This window comes from Oncorhynchus gorbuscha, linkage group LG16 (genome assembly GCF_021184085.1).
Source record: "Oncorhynchus gorbuscha isolate QuinsamMale2020 ecotype Even-year linkage group LG16, OgorEven_v1.0, whole genome shotgun sequence".
Classification (NCBI taxonomy): domain Eukaryota; kingdom Metazoa; phylum Chordata; class Actinopteri; order Salmoniformes; family Salmonidae; genus Oncorhynchus; species Oncorhynchus gorbuscha.
This window is the reverse complement of record NC_060188.1, coordinates 33,560,667-33,576,096: the sequence shown is the minus strand read 5'-3', so window position 1 is coordinate 33,576,096 and position 15,430 is coordinate 33,560,667. Positions and strand designations below refer to the sequence as shown.

The 15,430-nt window shown below is 39.6% G+C and overlaps 3 protein-coding genes across 3 annotated transcripts in view; all 3 read left to right on the top strand.

The window, feature by feature from the left end:
* The window catches only part of LOC123999559 (ferritin, middle subunit-like), a 38,463-nt gene extending 34,220 nt beyond the window's left edge, over positions 1 to 4,243 (top strand). The window contains exon 5 of the mRNA XM_046305449.1: positions 4,184 to 4,243. The gene's annotated coding sequence lies outside the window, so the exon portion shown is untranslated. The remainder of the gene's footprint in view (positions 1 to 4,183) is intronic.
* Positions 2,453 to 4,437, top strand: LOC123999554 (ferritin, middle subunit-like). The gene is made up of 4 exons (XM_046305443.1): positions 2,453 to 2,799; positions 3,146 to 3,292; positions 3,527 to 3,652; positions 4,077 to 4,437. Exons 1-4 carry the CDS (start codon positions 2,698 to 2,700, stop codon positions 4,230 to 4,232), a joined length of 531 nt encoding a protein of 176 aa, XP_046161399.1. The 5' UTR covers positions 2,453 to 2,697; the 3' UTR covers positions 4,233 to 4,437.
* Positions 4,438 to 9,081: 4,644 nt separating this feature from the next.
* Positions 9,082 to 11,065, top strand: LOC123999548 (ferritin, middle subunit-like). Its single transcript, XM_046305438.1, has 4 exons — positions 9,082 to 9,428; positions 9,772 to 9,918; positions 10,155 to 10,280; positions 10,705 to 11,065. Exons 1-4 carry the CDS (start codon positions 9,327 to 9,329, stop codon positions 10,858 to 10,860), a joined length of 531 nt encoding a protein of 176 aa, XP_046161394.1. The 5' UTR covers positions 9,082 to 9,326; the 3' UTR covers positions 10,861 to 11,065.
* The last annotated feature ends 4,365 nt before the right edge of the window (positions 11,066 to 15,430 follow it).

Genomic DNA, 15,430 nt, shown 5'->3' with positions numbered 1-15,430 from the left:
CAAAACAAAAATGTTTGGAGATGTGTATTACACATTTATGAATAATCTAATGTTAGCATTAAATAATCAAGGACTTTAAACACTTGTTTTACAATAATTGTACTAATGAAATGCCTTCTATGGTGTTTGACGAAATTGACCATATCCACTTAGTTGCATTTAATGAAAAAATAGGAGGTTGTTCCTTTACATGGTGTTAATAGCTGATACTTTGGTGTGTCAAAATATAATCTTAACATTTAGTTAAAATTAAGACAAATATTTGTAGAAAAAAGTTGATTGTCGCATCTTTTAAGAATCCCTGAGCTCTAAAACAGCAAAAATCCAGATAGATAGTAAATAAAAATGTCTTTCTGAGTTTTCTCTGGTGTTTGTGCATTTGCCTGTTGCATTTTCTTTGTAAACTTGCCTGTTTCCTTTTCTTTGCAGGTTGTGCCTTACACAATCTAGTGCAGGAGTATTCAATTTACCCTACGAGGTCGGGGACATCTCCCTAAAAACTGGGACATTTCCAGGGACAGCTCCAACCGGGACAGGCCACCAAAAACGGGGACGTCTGGTCACCCTACATTAGTTGAGCTTACTAGCGCTTCGCCTGTCTACCGGAAGCTGTTGCTTTGCAACCTCTTGCTAGCTTGTTAGCATAACAAATGACAAGCTAGACATCATACGATTTCAGATGTGTTGGTAAATTCAATCTGAGTGCCAGAGTACGCTCTGGGCATTCGTAAATTCAGAGCGTTGTCAGATTGTCCGTTTGGAAATTCAAAGCATTTCGCCCTCGGAGCGTTCAGAGCCCACACTGGACGCTCTGGCCGAGGAGTAGGGTTGATCCGAGCGTTTTGACCTCACAACGGCAATTAAGCACCCAAGCTAACTGGCTATCTTTGGCTAGCTTGCTAGCTACTTCCAGACACAAATGAGAGAACACCTCACTCTGACCATTTTACTCGCCCTAGCAGAGCTGGTTATGCTGTTTTCATGTTATCCAGAGCATTGGTGACTGTAACTGTGTTTCTGGCAACAATTTAATTATGCTTTTTTTTGCAGACGTTTACTGATACCGGTTATATTCAACGGGTGTTACGGTTGTAAAATGAATCAATTAATCTGTTCTTTGGCACACTCAGATGAGAGTGCTCTGAAATCGGAGTAGATAGCCAGAGTGAATTAACAATGTTCATTGAGAACGCACAATGACTATACCGCTTAGCTAAGCCTGATGTATAAATAGCCAACTAAATTTGTGTTTGGTAGCTAGCTAACATAATGGTACATACTGCTGCAATGATATGCTACGCGTTTCGTAAGGATAGCGTAGCAAAGAAACTTAACTTATTTGTCATAATTAGTTATAGCACTGAAATTGTATCCGCTCTCGTCTCACTTCGGCAACATATTTTCTGCCATTTTCTTAAAATGTTATGAAGCCACGCCTGTTGTCTGAAGAATTGCATTATGGGCCCTGAAAGCACGGAAATAATGTCCACTGCTTGAAAACTTCGTATTTTGGCTAATCTGGCATACTAACTATATCCATACTATGACCAGTAAACATACTATATACTATATACACTTATATACACTTACTATATACACTATATACTATATACACTTACATCACAAGTAGTATGGTTAGATGTATGTAGCTACTGATTTTGTGTAGTTATTTCTAGGCTATTGTAATCAACTTTGATATACCATTTGACAACAACAATATGTCATTTGAAACCGAAAGGTGTATCATCAAATACCATTTCTACAAAAGCCAGTCTTTCTTTCTCTGTCCATTACTGTATTCCCATACCTCATACTGAAAATTGAATTTATGTTTTTTTTTATGTGATAAACCCGAAGTTTTTCTTTTGACTGCATTCTGGAAAAGGTCAATAATTAATCTTCATGTGTTATTGAAACATGTGCTCTTAGAGAATGAAACAGAAGTTTACAGACCTGTGTCTCAAAGTTCAATTCCTTATATATCCTAAATCAAATATAGACACAGACTATTTCTCAATTAGCCTAACATTAGAATGGATTTTCCAAGTCTTCCAATTGTATTCTAAGGATATAACAAACACAAACATTTTTCAACAATAACCGCTGTTGTTCGACCTGCACTGTAGCATTGCTTTTGGCTGATACTACTGCTTTAGATGTGGATGCATGTGGCATTCGGGAAACTTTGAGAAAAAATATGTTTAGTTGTGCGTGTTGTTCACACGAATACCTGCCCTCTCATTGGCTAGAATGGTCCCACATGATCTTGCCTGTCTTCATTCGTTGAGCACATGTATTTCCATTGTTAGAGTGGTCACTCGGCTCTCTTGTCAATATAAAAAGTAATCTTTGCTTTAGGGGATGTGTATGAGTGGGCTCGTCTTTAAATGACCCGCCTAGTTCCTGTTGAAATTCTAAAGTTGATTGGCTACGCTTTGTGAGGGTGTATTCCACTGACGCATTCCGTTTGGAACAATAAATAGAGCGAACAAGGCTCATTCCAGTTCACAAGTCTGCGAAGACGCATGAAGAAGTTCTTGCTTCAACAGTGATTGAACGGAACTCATCTGCCTTCGTCCCGCATCATAGAACATTCCTGGTTGTTGACATAGTACTTACTTGAACTGTAATAGCAAAATAGTCGAATAAACTCTATTTTTGTACCGTTCATTTGGATATTAAAGAAAATCTGCCAAAATGGAGTCTCAGATCCGCCAGAACTATCACCACGATTGCGAAGCTGCTATCAACCGAATGATCAACTTGGAGATGTTTGCCTCCTACACCTACACTTCAATGGTAAGGTGTCTACCAAGGTGACCGTGTTGTTTTACCTGTATTATTCCTAGGCCTAAATGCCTCTCACCTTTTTTATTATGTTGGTCTAGATAATTAATAGCCAAGAAATTCCGTGAAGTGCATATTTGTTTTTTTCAAATGAAGCCGGGAATCTATCCTGTTTTGGGCAGAGCGCGTAACAACTCCTTGACAGGTTAATCGGCAGATTACCAAATAGACTACAGACCAGACTGATTCATGCCTTTGTCATAAAAAGTTTAGTTGCCACAACGAACACAACGCCCAGTCACGTTTGGCATGTTCTTTTTATATTTTTCTAACCTTAGTTTTATGTTTATCCACCCAGGGTTTCTATTTCTCCCGTGACGATGTGGCTCTGCCTGGTTTCGCGCATTTCTTCAAGGAGAACAGCGACGAGGAGCGGGAGCACGCCGACAAGCTACTCTCCTTCCAGAACAAGCGAGGTGGACGCATTTTACTCCAGGACATCAAGGTGAGCGCCTGAGCGTCGTAAACGCATTTAGATTGTAGACCGATAAATGTCTTTACCACTTGTACACACTCTCCTCCATGGAGTAAGTTGATCTAGAGAACCTGTAGTCCTGAACATACTGCCTCTAACCACTGAACTGAAAGTGTAAGGGGTGTAACTAAACTTTATCCTAACCTTAACATCTGCTAGTAGTCTAGTCATTAACATTTTCTGTGTTCACTCTGTCTTGTGTAGAAGCCAGAACGTGATGAGTGGGGCAATGGGCTGGAGGCAATGCAGTGTGCTCTGCAGCTGGAGAAGAATGTGAACCAGGCCCTGCTGGACCTGCACAAGATTGCCTCTGACAAGGTTGACCCCCATGTAAGTTATGGTGGAACCACACATCACATGTATGTATCACATAGAATACAGGTACTGTCCCAGGAGATGATCAGGTTGTTGTAGCTCTGATAACTAATGACACGGGATTGTTTGACCTGCTTCTTCACACGCGCACTGTATTCCACAGATGCACACAATGCAGCTAATGCGTAAGGGGCAGCAGTTTGTCTAGTGGTTAGAGATTTATGCCTTAAAGGTTGCTGGATTGAATCCCAGAGCTAACAAGGTAAAAAGGTGTTCTGCCCCTGAACAAGGCAGTTAACCTATTGTTCCACCTTTGGATGCCATTGTAAATAAGTGTCAACGGACTTGTCTAGTTAAATTGAAACCTCATTATCTACGTGTTACTGTAGTTACAATAGTCTGTATTCATTCTCTTTTCTGACCTGTTTTCCCTCTTTAGCTGTGTGACTTCCTGGAGACTCATTACCTGAATGAGCAGGTGGAGGCCATTAAGAAGCTGGGAGACTACATCACAAACCTCACCAAGATGGATGCTGTCAAAAACAAGATGGCAGAGTACCTGTTTGACAAGCACACCCTGGGAGGCCAGAGCTAAACCACTTCCATCCCCAGGCTACGGCCTCCAGCCTCAGACCAGGACTCCTTGGTTCTCTGATAGATCCTCCTGGCTTTGCTTTTATAGGGATGGGAGAGTGTTAAACTGGTGAATTGCAACACTGCTGTGACATTGATGTTTCTGTTCACAACACTACTTTATTGGAGGCAAGGCTTCTTGTAAAACAATAAAAAAGATCACTGAAGTTTGTTGCTGTTTTCTAAGTGTTGACCTGTAGTAATGGATGTTGTGTCAGTCTATTGAGGTGCTTTGCTCTTTTACTGAGCATCTTCATACAGTGATAAATACTGACTATTGTAGACTTACTAGTGGCTGAGGGTCATAACAATAGGAGAAGTTTAACATGAGTTTCATAAAGGATGTTACCTCTGACCAGAGGTTGTCCTTTACTGTATCTTGTAATAGTGCCATGTCAATTAAGGACCCAGCTGTCAACTCTAGTGCCGTAGGAGTATAATTGTTACCTACAATTGATGTAGACCTTTACACTGTGCATCACAAGTTTATTAGACAGCCAAGAGGTCAATCAAAATCGCTAGCCAGCTGTTATGGCACATTTCTCTAGTGATGGGAAGTTGGGCTCTGACTGACAAATTGTCACTCATTGTGTTTATTTCAGTTGGTAATGCCCAATAGTTCCCCTACAGCAAATTATGAACTGAATACTCAAAGGAGTGATTCTACAAGCCTCTCGTTCTTAAGGGGCTTATTTGAGCTGTCATGGTTACAACGCTACTGTTAAGTTACTGAACGCTGTCATTTTGGTAATTAACAGGCAAGCCAAACTTTAATACTTGAACTGAGAAATATTGTTTTCAAGATATAGTAAAGGAGTTTCTTTTGGCTAGACATCTTGGTTAAAGGGGAAGATGGTCTAATGAGAACTGTCTAATCAGCAATGGAATTTTCAATTACCCTTCAACTTTATTCTTTATACAACCAATTATTGACATGGTAAAATTGAGTACATTTGTATGGTATTGACTATCTTGGTTCATATTTAGGGTAAAGTTTCGCAGCTTTGTCATTCTATTTGAAAACGTATTTTATATAAAGCCACAAAGAGGGCCAGAGATTTGTAATCTGATGTACTCAAAAAGGCCACTAGATGGCATCTGATTAAATTGCATATTCCTTAATTTCCCAACATTTGTATTTATGGAGAATTTTCAATCCCAAATGATAATAACTAACAATCAATAAGCTTTGCCCAATCCCCGAGATTTGTAAGACCCTGGGTTTAATGATAATTAGGCAAAGACTCAGCTAATGCAAAAGGTCTGTACAGTTTATCCAGAGAATGTTCTGAAATCAAAATGCAAACACAGTCTTTATAACACACACACAAACAAGTTCATATCTTAAGCTACGCCTTGCTCAGACAGTCAGTGTTTTTCCACTATACAGACACATTGTTTATTTAATCTGCAACATGTTTCATTAATTTTCTGCAAGCCTAACAGTTTCTCCCCTCCAAGGGTGGAGACAGAATGTCCTGTAAAGGAACACAGTAGTACAACTTGTCTGTCAATAGCTTCTCTTATCATGTGTTTACCACTTGCACCCTGCTTACATACTAAAAAAGAGCAAAAGGTCCTTGTTCTAATTCGGACTAAAATTACACCCATCATCAGATTATAGTTTTATGATTCTAATAAATTTCATACAATTATATGGTTTCAGGGTGGACTATTTTAATCATGACCTTTAAGCATATAATTCCCTTATCATTAACCCGTGCCCCTGCTTTTCTTAGCTCTGTTTTGCTTGTCCACACGGTTTTGACCCTTGCCTGCCCTGACTGTGAACCCGCCTGCCCTGACCATACTGCCTGCCCTGACCTCGAGCCTGCCTGCCACTCTGTACCTCCTGGACTCTGACCTTGTTATGATCTTTTTGCCTGTCCATGACCAATATCTTGCCTGTCCCTTGGATACTAATAAATATAAGAGACTCGAAAAACCTCCTCCCGTGTCTGCATCTAGGTCTCGCCCTGTGCCCTTAAACTGAGAGTCCTTTAGGTGCCTTTTGGCAAACTAAAACTCAAAGGCTGTCAAGTGCCTTTTACTGAGAAGTTGCTTCCGTCTGGCCACTCTACCATAAAGGCTTGATTGATGGAGTGCTGCAGAGATGGTTGTCCTTCTGGAAGGTTCTCCCATCTATACAGAGGAACTAGCCCCCTTAAGATTGATTTAGTTGTTGTTGTCAATATTCTGAACAAATATTGTAATCACTGTTCTGCAACATATGCTTCAACAATTAATGTATTTATTGCGCTAGACCTAAGGGATAATGTTAGCTTTATAATAGTTATTTCATGTTCAAAATCTAGAAAACCATGCCAGATTTCTAGCTAAATTAGCCCTGGCAATAAAACAAAACAAAAATGTTTGGAGATGTGTATTACACATTTATGAATAATCTAATGTTAGCATTAAATAATCAAGGACTTTAAACACTTGTTTTACAATAATTGTACTAATGAAATGCCTTCTATGGTGTTTGACGAAATTGACCATATCCACTTAGTTGCATTTAATGAAAAAATAGGAGGTTGTTCCTTTACATGGTGTTAATAGCTGATACTTTGGTGTGTCAAAATATAATCTTAACATTTAGTTAAAATTAAGACAAATATTTGTAGAAAAAAGTTGATTGTCGCATCTTTTAAGAATCCCTGAGCTCTAAAACAGCAAAAATCCAGATAGATAGTAAATAAAAATGTCTTTCTGAGTTTTCTCTGGTGTTTGTGCATTTGCCTGTTGCATTTTCTTTGTAAACTTGCCTGTTTCCTTTTCTTTGCAGGTTGTGCCTTACACAATCTAGTGCAGGAGTATTCAATTTACCCTACGAGGTCGGGGACATCTCCCTAAAAACTGGGACATTTCCAGGGACAGCTCCAACCGGGGACAGGCCACCAAAAACGGGGACGTCTGGTCACCCTACATTAGTTGAGCTTACTAGCGCTTCGCCTGTCTACCGGAAGCTGTTGCTTTGCAACCTCTTGCTAGCTTGTTAGCATAACAAATGACAAGCTAGACATCATACGATTTCAGATGTGTTGGTAAATTCAATCTGGAGTGCCAGAGTACGCTCTGGGCATTCGTAAATTCAGAGCGTTGTCAGATTGTCCGTTTGGAAATTCAAAGCATTTCGCCCTCGGAGCGTTCAGAGCCCACACTGGACGCTCTGGCCGAGGAGTAGGGTTGATCCGAGCGTTTTGACCTCACAACGGCAATTAAGCACCCAAGCTAACTGGCTATCTTTGGCTAGCTTGCTAGCTACTTCCAGACACAAATGAGAGAACACCTCACTCTGACCATTTTACTCGCCCTAGCAGAGCTGGTTATGCTGTTTTCATGTTATCCAGAGCATTGGTGACTGTAACTGTGTTTCTGGCAACAATTTAATTATGCTTTTTTGCAGACGTTTACTGATACCGGTTATATTCAACGGGTGTTACGGTTGTAAAATGAATCAATTAATCTGTTCTTTGGCACACTCAGATGAGAGTGCTCTGAAATCGGAGTAGATAGCCAGAGTGAATTAACAATGTTCATTGAGAACGCACAATGACTATACCGCTTAGCTAAGCCTGATGTATAAATAGCCAACTAAATTTGTGTTTGGTAGCTAGCTAACATAATGGTACATACTGCTGCAATGATATGCTACGCGTTTCGTAAGGATAGCGTAGCAAAGAAACTTAACTTATTTGTCATAATTAGTTATAGCACTGAAATTGTATCCGCTCTCGTCTCACTTCGGCAACATATTTTCTGCCATTTTCTTAAAATGTTATGAAGCCACGCCTGTTGTCTGAAGAATTGCATTATGGGCCCTGAAAGCACGGAAATAATGTCCACTGCTTGAAAACTTCGTATTTTGGCTAATCTGGCATACTAACTATATCCATACTATGACCAGTAAACATACTATATACTATATACACTTATATACACTTACTATATACACTATATACTATATACACTTACATCACAAGTAGTATGGTTAGATGTATGTAGCTACTGATTTTGTGTAGTTATTTCTAGGCTATTGTAATCAACTTTGATATACCATTTGACAACAACAATATGTCATTTGAAACCGAAAGGTGTATCATCAAATACCATTTCTACAAAAGCCAGTCTTTCTTTCTCTGTCCATTACTGTATTCCCATACCTCATACTGAAAATTGAATTTATGTTTTTTTTTATGTGATAAACCCGAAGTTTTTCTTTTGACTGCATTCTGGAAAAGGTCAATAATTAATCTTCATGTGTTATTGAAACATGTGCTCTTAGAGAATGAAACAGAAGTTTACAGACCTGTGTCTCAAAGTTCAATTCCTTATATATCCTAAATCAAATATAGACACAGACTATTTCTCAATTAGCCTAACATTAGAATGGATTTTCCAAGTCTTCCAATTGTATTCTAAGGATATAACAAACACAAACATTTTTCAACAATAACCGCTGTTGTTCGACCTGCACTGTAGCATTGCTTTTGGCTGATACTACTGCTTTAGATGTGGATGCATGTGGCATTCGGGAAACTTTGAGAAAAAATATGTTTAGTTGTGCGTGTTGTTCACACGAATACCTGCCCTCTCATTGGCTAGAATGGTCCCACATGATCTTGCCTGTCTTCATTCGTTGAGCACATGTATTTCCATTGTTAGAGTGGTCACTCGGCTCTCTTGTCAATATAAAAAGTAATCTTTGCTTTAGGGGATGTGTATGAGTGGGCTCGTCTTTAAATGACCCGCCTAGTTCCTGTTGAAATTCTAAAGTTGATTGGCTACGCTTTGTGAGGGTGTATTCCACTGACGCATTCCGTTTGGAACAATAAATAGAGCGAACAAGGCTCATTCCAGTTCACAAGTCTGCGAAGACGCATGAAGAAGTTCTTGCTTCAACAGTGATTGAACGGAACTCATCTGCCTTCGTCCCGCATCATAGAACATTCCTGGTTGTTGACATAGTACTTACTTGAACTGTAATAGCAAAATAGTCGAATAAACTCTATTTTTGTACCGTTCATTTGGATATTAAAGAAAATCTGCCAAAATGGAGTCTCAGATCCGCCAGAACTATCACCACGATTGCGAAGCTGCTATCAACCGAATGATCAACTTGGAGATGTTTGCCTCCTACACCTACACTTCAATGGTAAGGTGTCTACCAAGGGGACCGTGTTGTTTTACCTGTATTATTCATAGGCCTAAATGCCTCTCACCTTTATTATGTTGGTCTAGATAATTAATAGCCAAGAAATTCCGTGAAGTGCATATTTGTTTTTTTCAAATGAAGCCGGGAATCTATCCTGTTTTGGGCAGAGCGCGTAACAACTCCTTGACAGGTTAATCGGCAGATTACCAAATAGACTACAGACCAGACTGATTCATGCCTTTGTCATAAAAAGTTTAGTTGCCACAACGAACACAACGCCCAGTCACGTTTGGCATGTTCTTTTTATATTTTTCTAACCTTAGTTTTATGTTTATCCACCCAGGGTTTCTATTTCTCCCGTGACGATGTGGCTCTGCCTGGTTTCGCGCATTTCTTCAAGGAGAACAGCGACGAGGAGCGGGAGCACGCCGACAAGCTACTCTCCTTCCAGAACAAGCGAGGTGGACGCATTTTACTCCAGGACATCAAGGTGAGCGCCTGAGCGTCGTAAACGCATTTAGATTGTAGACCGATAAATGTCTTTACCACTTGTACACACTCTCCTCCACATGGAGTAAGTTGATCTAGAGAACCTGTAGTCCTGAACATACTGCCTCTAACCACTGAACTGAAAGTGTAAGGGGTGTAACTAAACTTTATCCTAACCTTAACATCTGCTAGTAGTCTAGTCATTAACATTTTCTGTGTTCACTCTGTCTTGTGTAGAAGCCAGAACGTGATGAGTGGGGCAATGGGCTGGAGGCAATGCAGTGTGCTCTGCAGCTGGAGAAGAATGTGAACCAGGCCCTGCTGGACCTGCACAAGATTGCCTCTGACAAGGTTGACCCCCATGTAAGTTATGGTGGAACCACACATCACATGTATGTATCACATAGAATACAGGTACTGTCCCAGGAGATGATCAGGTTGTTGTAGCTCTGATAACTAATGACACGGGATTGTTTGACCTGCTTCTTCACACGCGCACTGTATTCCACAGATGCACACAATGCAGCTAATGCGTAAGGGGCAGCAGTTTGTCTAGTGGTTAGAGATTTATGCCTTAAAGGTTGCTGGATTGAATCCCAGAGCTAACAAGGTAAAAAGGTGTTCTGCCCCTGAACAAGGCAGTTAACCTATTGTTCCACATTAGGATGCCATTGTAAATAAGTGTCAACGGACTTGTCTAGTTAAATTGAAACCTCATTATCTACGTGTTACTGTAGTTACAATAGTCTGTATTCATTCTCTTTTCTGACCTGTTTTCCCTCTTTAGCTGTGTGACTTCCTGGAGACTCATTACCTGAATGAGCAGGTGGAGGCCATTAAGAAGCTGGGAGACTACATCACAAACCTCACCAAGATGGATGCTGTCAAAAACAAGATGGCAGAGTACCTGTTTGACAAGCACACCCTGGGAGGCCAGAGCTAAACCACTTCCATCCCCAGGCTACGGCCTCCAGCCTCAGACCAGGACTCCTTGGTTCTCTGATAGATCCTCCTGGCTTTGCTTTTATAGGGATGGGAGAGTGTTAAACTGGTGAATTGCAACACTGCTGTGACATTGATGTTTCTGTTCACAACACTACTTTATTGGAGGCAAGGCTTCTTGTAAAACAATAAAAAAGATCACTGAAGTTTGTTGCTGTTTTCTAAGTGTTGACCTGTAGTAATGGATGTTGTGTCAGTCTATTGAGGTGCTTTGCTCTTTTACTGAGCATCTTCATACAGTGATAAATACTGACTATTGTAGACTTACTAGTGGCTGAGGGTCATAACAATAGGAGAAGTTTAACATGAGTTTCATAAAGGATGTTACCTCTGACCAGAGGTTGTCCTTTACTGTATCTTGTAATAGTGCCATGTCAATTAAGGACCCAGCTGTCAACTCTAGTGCCGTAGGAGTATAATTGTTACCTACAATTGATGTAGACCTTTACACTGTGCATCACAAGTTTATTAGACAGCCAAGAGGTCAATCAAAATCGCTAGCCAGCTGTTATGGCACATTTCTCTAGTGATGGGAAGTTGGGCTCTGACTGACAAATTGTCACTCATTGTGTTTATTTCAGTTGGTAATGCCCAATAGTTCCCCTACAGCAAATTATGAACTGAATACTCAAAGGAGTGATTCTACAAGCCTCTCGTTCTTAAGGGGCTTATTTGAGCTGTCATGGTTACAACGCTACTGTTAAGTTACTGAACGCTGTCATTTTGGTAATTAACAGGCAAGCCAAACTTTAATACTTGAACTGAGAAATATTGTTTTCAAGATATAGTAAAGGAGTTTCTTTTGGCTAGACATCTTGGTTAAAGGGGAAGATGGTCTAATGAGAACTGTCTAATCAGCAATGGAATTTTCAATTACCCTTCAACTTTATTCTTTATACAACCAATTATTGACATGGTAAAATTGAGTACATTTGTATGGTATTGACTATCTTGGTTCATATTTAGGGTAAAGTTTCGCAGCTTTGTCATTCTATTTGAAAACGTATTTTATATAAAGCCACAAAGAGGGCCAGAGATTTGTAATCTGATGTACTCAAAAAGGCCACTAGATGGCATCTGATTAAATTGCATATTCCTTAATTTCCCAACATTTGTATTTATGGAGAATTTTCAATCCCAAATGATAATAACTAACAATCAATAAGCTTTGCCCAATCCCCGAGATTTGTAAGACCCTGGGTTTAATGATAATTAGGCAAAGACTCAGCTAATGCAAAAGGTCTGTACAGTTTATCCAGAGAATGTTCTGAAATCAAAATGCAAACACAGTCTTTATAACACACACACAAACAAGTTCATATCTTAAGCTACGCCTTGCTCAGACAGTCAGTGTTTTTCCACTATACAGACACATTGTTTATTTAATCTGCAACATGTTTCATTAATTTTCTGCAAGCCTAACAGTTTCTCCCCTCCAAGGGTGGAGACAGAATGTCCTGTAAAGGAACACAGTAGTACAACTTGTCTGTCAATAGCTTCTCTTATCATGTGTTTACCACTTGCACCCTGCTTACATACTAAAAAAGAGCAAAAGGTCCTTGTTCTAATTCGGACTAAAATTACACCCATCATCAGATTATAGTTTTATGATTCTAATAAATTTCATACAATTATATGGTTTCAGGGTGGACTATTTTAATCATGACCTTTAAGCATATAATTCCCTTATCATTAACCCGTGCCCCTGCTTTTTCTTAGCTCTGTTTTGCTTGTCCACACGGTTTTGACCCTTGCCTGCCCTGACTGTGAACCCGCCTGCCCTGACCATACTGCCTGCCCTGACCTCGAGCCTGCCTGCCACTCTGTACCTCCTGGACTCTGACCTTGTTATGATCTTTTTGCCTGTCCATGACCAATATCTTGCCTGTCCCTTGGATACTAATAAATATAAGAGACTCGAAAAACCTCCTCCCGTGTCTGCATCTAGGTCTCGCCCTGTGCCCTTAAACTGAGAGTCCTTTAGGTGCCTTTTGGCAAACTAAAACTCAAAGGCTGTCAAGTGCCTTTTACTGAGAAGTTGCTTCCGTCTGGCCACTCTACCATAAAGGCTTGATTGATGGAGTGCTGCAGAGATGGTTGTCCTTCTGGAAGGTTCTCCCATCTATACAGAGGAACTAGCCCCCTTAAGATTGATTTAGTTGTTGTTGTCAATATTCTGAACAAATATTGTAATCACTGTTCTGCAACATATGCTTCAACAATTAATGTATTTATTGCGCTAGACCTAAGGGATAATGTTAGCTTTATAATAGTTATTTCATGTTCAAAATCTAGAAAACCATGCCAGATTTCTAGCTAAATTAGCCCTGGCAATAAAACAAAACAAAAATGTTTGGAGATGTGTATTACACATTTATGAATAATCTAATGTTAGCATTAAATAATCAAGGACTTTAAACACTTGTTTTACAATAATTGTACTAATGAAATGCCTTCTATGGTGTTTGACGAAATTGACCATATCCACTTAGTTGCATTTAATGAAAAAATAGGAGGTTGTTCCTTTACATGGTGTTAATAGCTGATACTTTGGTGTGTCAAAATATAATCTTAACATTTAGTTAAAATTAAGACAAATATTTGTAGAAAAAAGTTGATTGTCGCATCTTTTAAGAATCCCTGAGCTCTAAAACAGCAAAAATCCAGATAGATAGTAAATAAAAATGTCTTTCTGAGTTTTCTCTGGTGTTTGTGCATTTGCCTGTTGCATTTTCTTTGTAAACTTGCCTGTTTCCTTTTCTTTGCAGGTTGTGCCTTACACAATCTAGTGCAGGAGTATTCAATTTACCCTACGAGGTCGGGGACATCTCCCTAAAAACTGGGACATTTCCAGGGACAGCTCCAACCGGGGACAGGCCACCAAAAACGGGGACGTCTGGTCACCCTACATTAGTTGAGCTTACTAGCGCTTCGCCTGTCTACCGGAAGCTGTTGCTTTGCAACCTCTTGCTAGCTTGTTAGCATAACAAATGACAAGCTAGACATCATACGATTTCAGATGTGTTGGTAAATTCAATCTGGAGTGCCAGAGTACGCTCTGGGCATTCGTAAATTCAGAGAGCGTTGTCAGATTGTCCGTTTGGAAATTCAAAGCATTTCGCCCTCGGAGCGTTCAGAGCCCACACTGGACGCTCTGGCCGAGGAGTAGGGTTGATCCGAGCGTTTTGACCTCACAACGGCAATTAAGCACCCAAGCTAACTGGCTATCTTTGGCTAGCTTGCTAGCTACTTCCAGACACAAATGAGAGAACACCTCACTCTGACCATTTTACTCGCCCTAGCAGAGCTGGTTATGCTGTTTTCATGTTATCCAGAGCATTGGTGACTGTAACTGTGTTTCTGGCAACAATTTAATTATGCTTTTTTTGCAGACGTTTACTGATACCGGTTATATTCAACGGGTGTTACGGTTGTAAAATGAATCAATTAATCTGTTCTTTGGCACACTCAGATGAGAGTGCTCTGAAATCGGAGTAGATAGCCAGAGTGAATTAACAATGTTCATTGAGAACGCACAATGACTATACCGCTTAGCTAAGCCTGATGTATAAATAGCCAACTAAATTTGTGTTTGGTAGCTAGCTAACATAATGGTACATACTGCTGCAATGATATGCTACGCGTTTCGTAAGGATAGCGTAGCAAAGAAACTTAACTTATTTGTCATAATTAGTTATAGCACTGAAATTGTATCCGCTCTCGTCTCACTTCGGCAACATATTTTCTGCCATTTTCTTAAAATGTTATGAAGCCACGCCTGTTGTCTGAAGAATTGCATTATGGGCCCTGAAAGCACGGAAATAATGTCCACTGCTTGAAAACTTCGTATTTTGGCTAATCTGGCATACTAACTATATCCATACTATGACCAGTAAACATACTATATACTATATACACTTATATACACTTACTATATACACTATATACTATATACACTTACATCACAAGTAGTATGGTTAGATGTATGTAGCTACTGATTTTGTGTAGTTATTTCTAGGCTATTGTAATCAACTTTGATATACCATTTGACAACAACAATATGTCATTTGAAACCGAAAGGTGTATCATCAAATACCATTTCTACAAAAGCCAGTCTTTCTTTCTCTGTCCATTACTGTATTCCCATACCTCATACTGAAAATTGAATTTATGTTTTTTTTTATGTGATAAACCCGAAGTTTTTCTTTTGACTGCATTCTGGAAAAGGTCAATAATTAATCTTCATGTGTTATTGAAACATGTGCTCTTAGAGAATGAAACAGAAGTTTACAGACCTGTGTCTCAAAGTTCAATTCCTTATATATCCTAAATCAAATATAGACACAGACTATTTCTCAATTAGCCTAACATTAGAATGGATTTTCCAAGTCTTCCAATTGTATTCTAAGGATATAACAAACACAAACATTTTTCAACAATAACCGCTGTTGTTCGACCTGCACTGTAGCATTGCTTTTGGCTGATACTACTGCTTTAGATGTGGATGCATG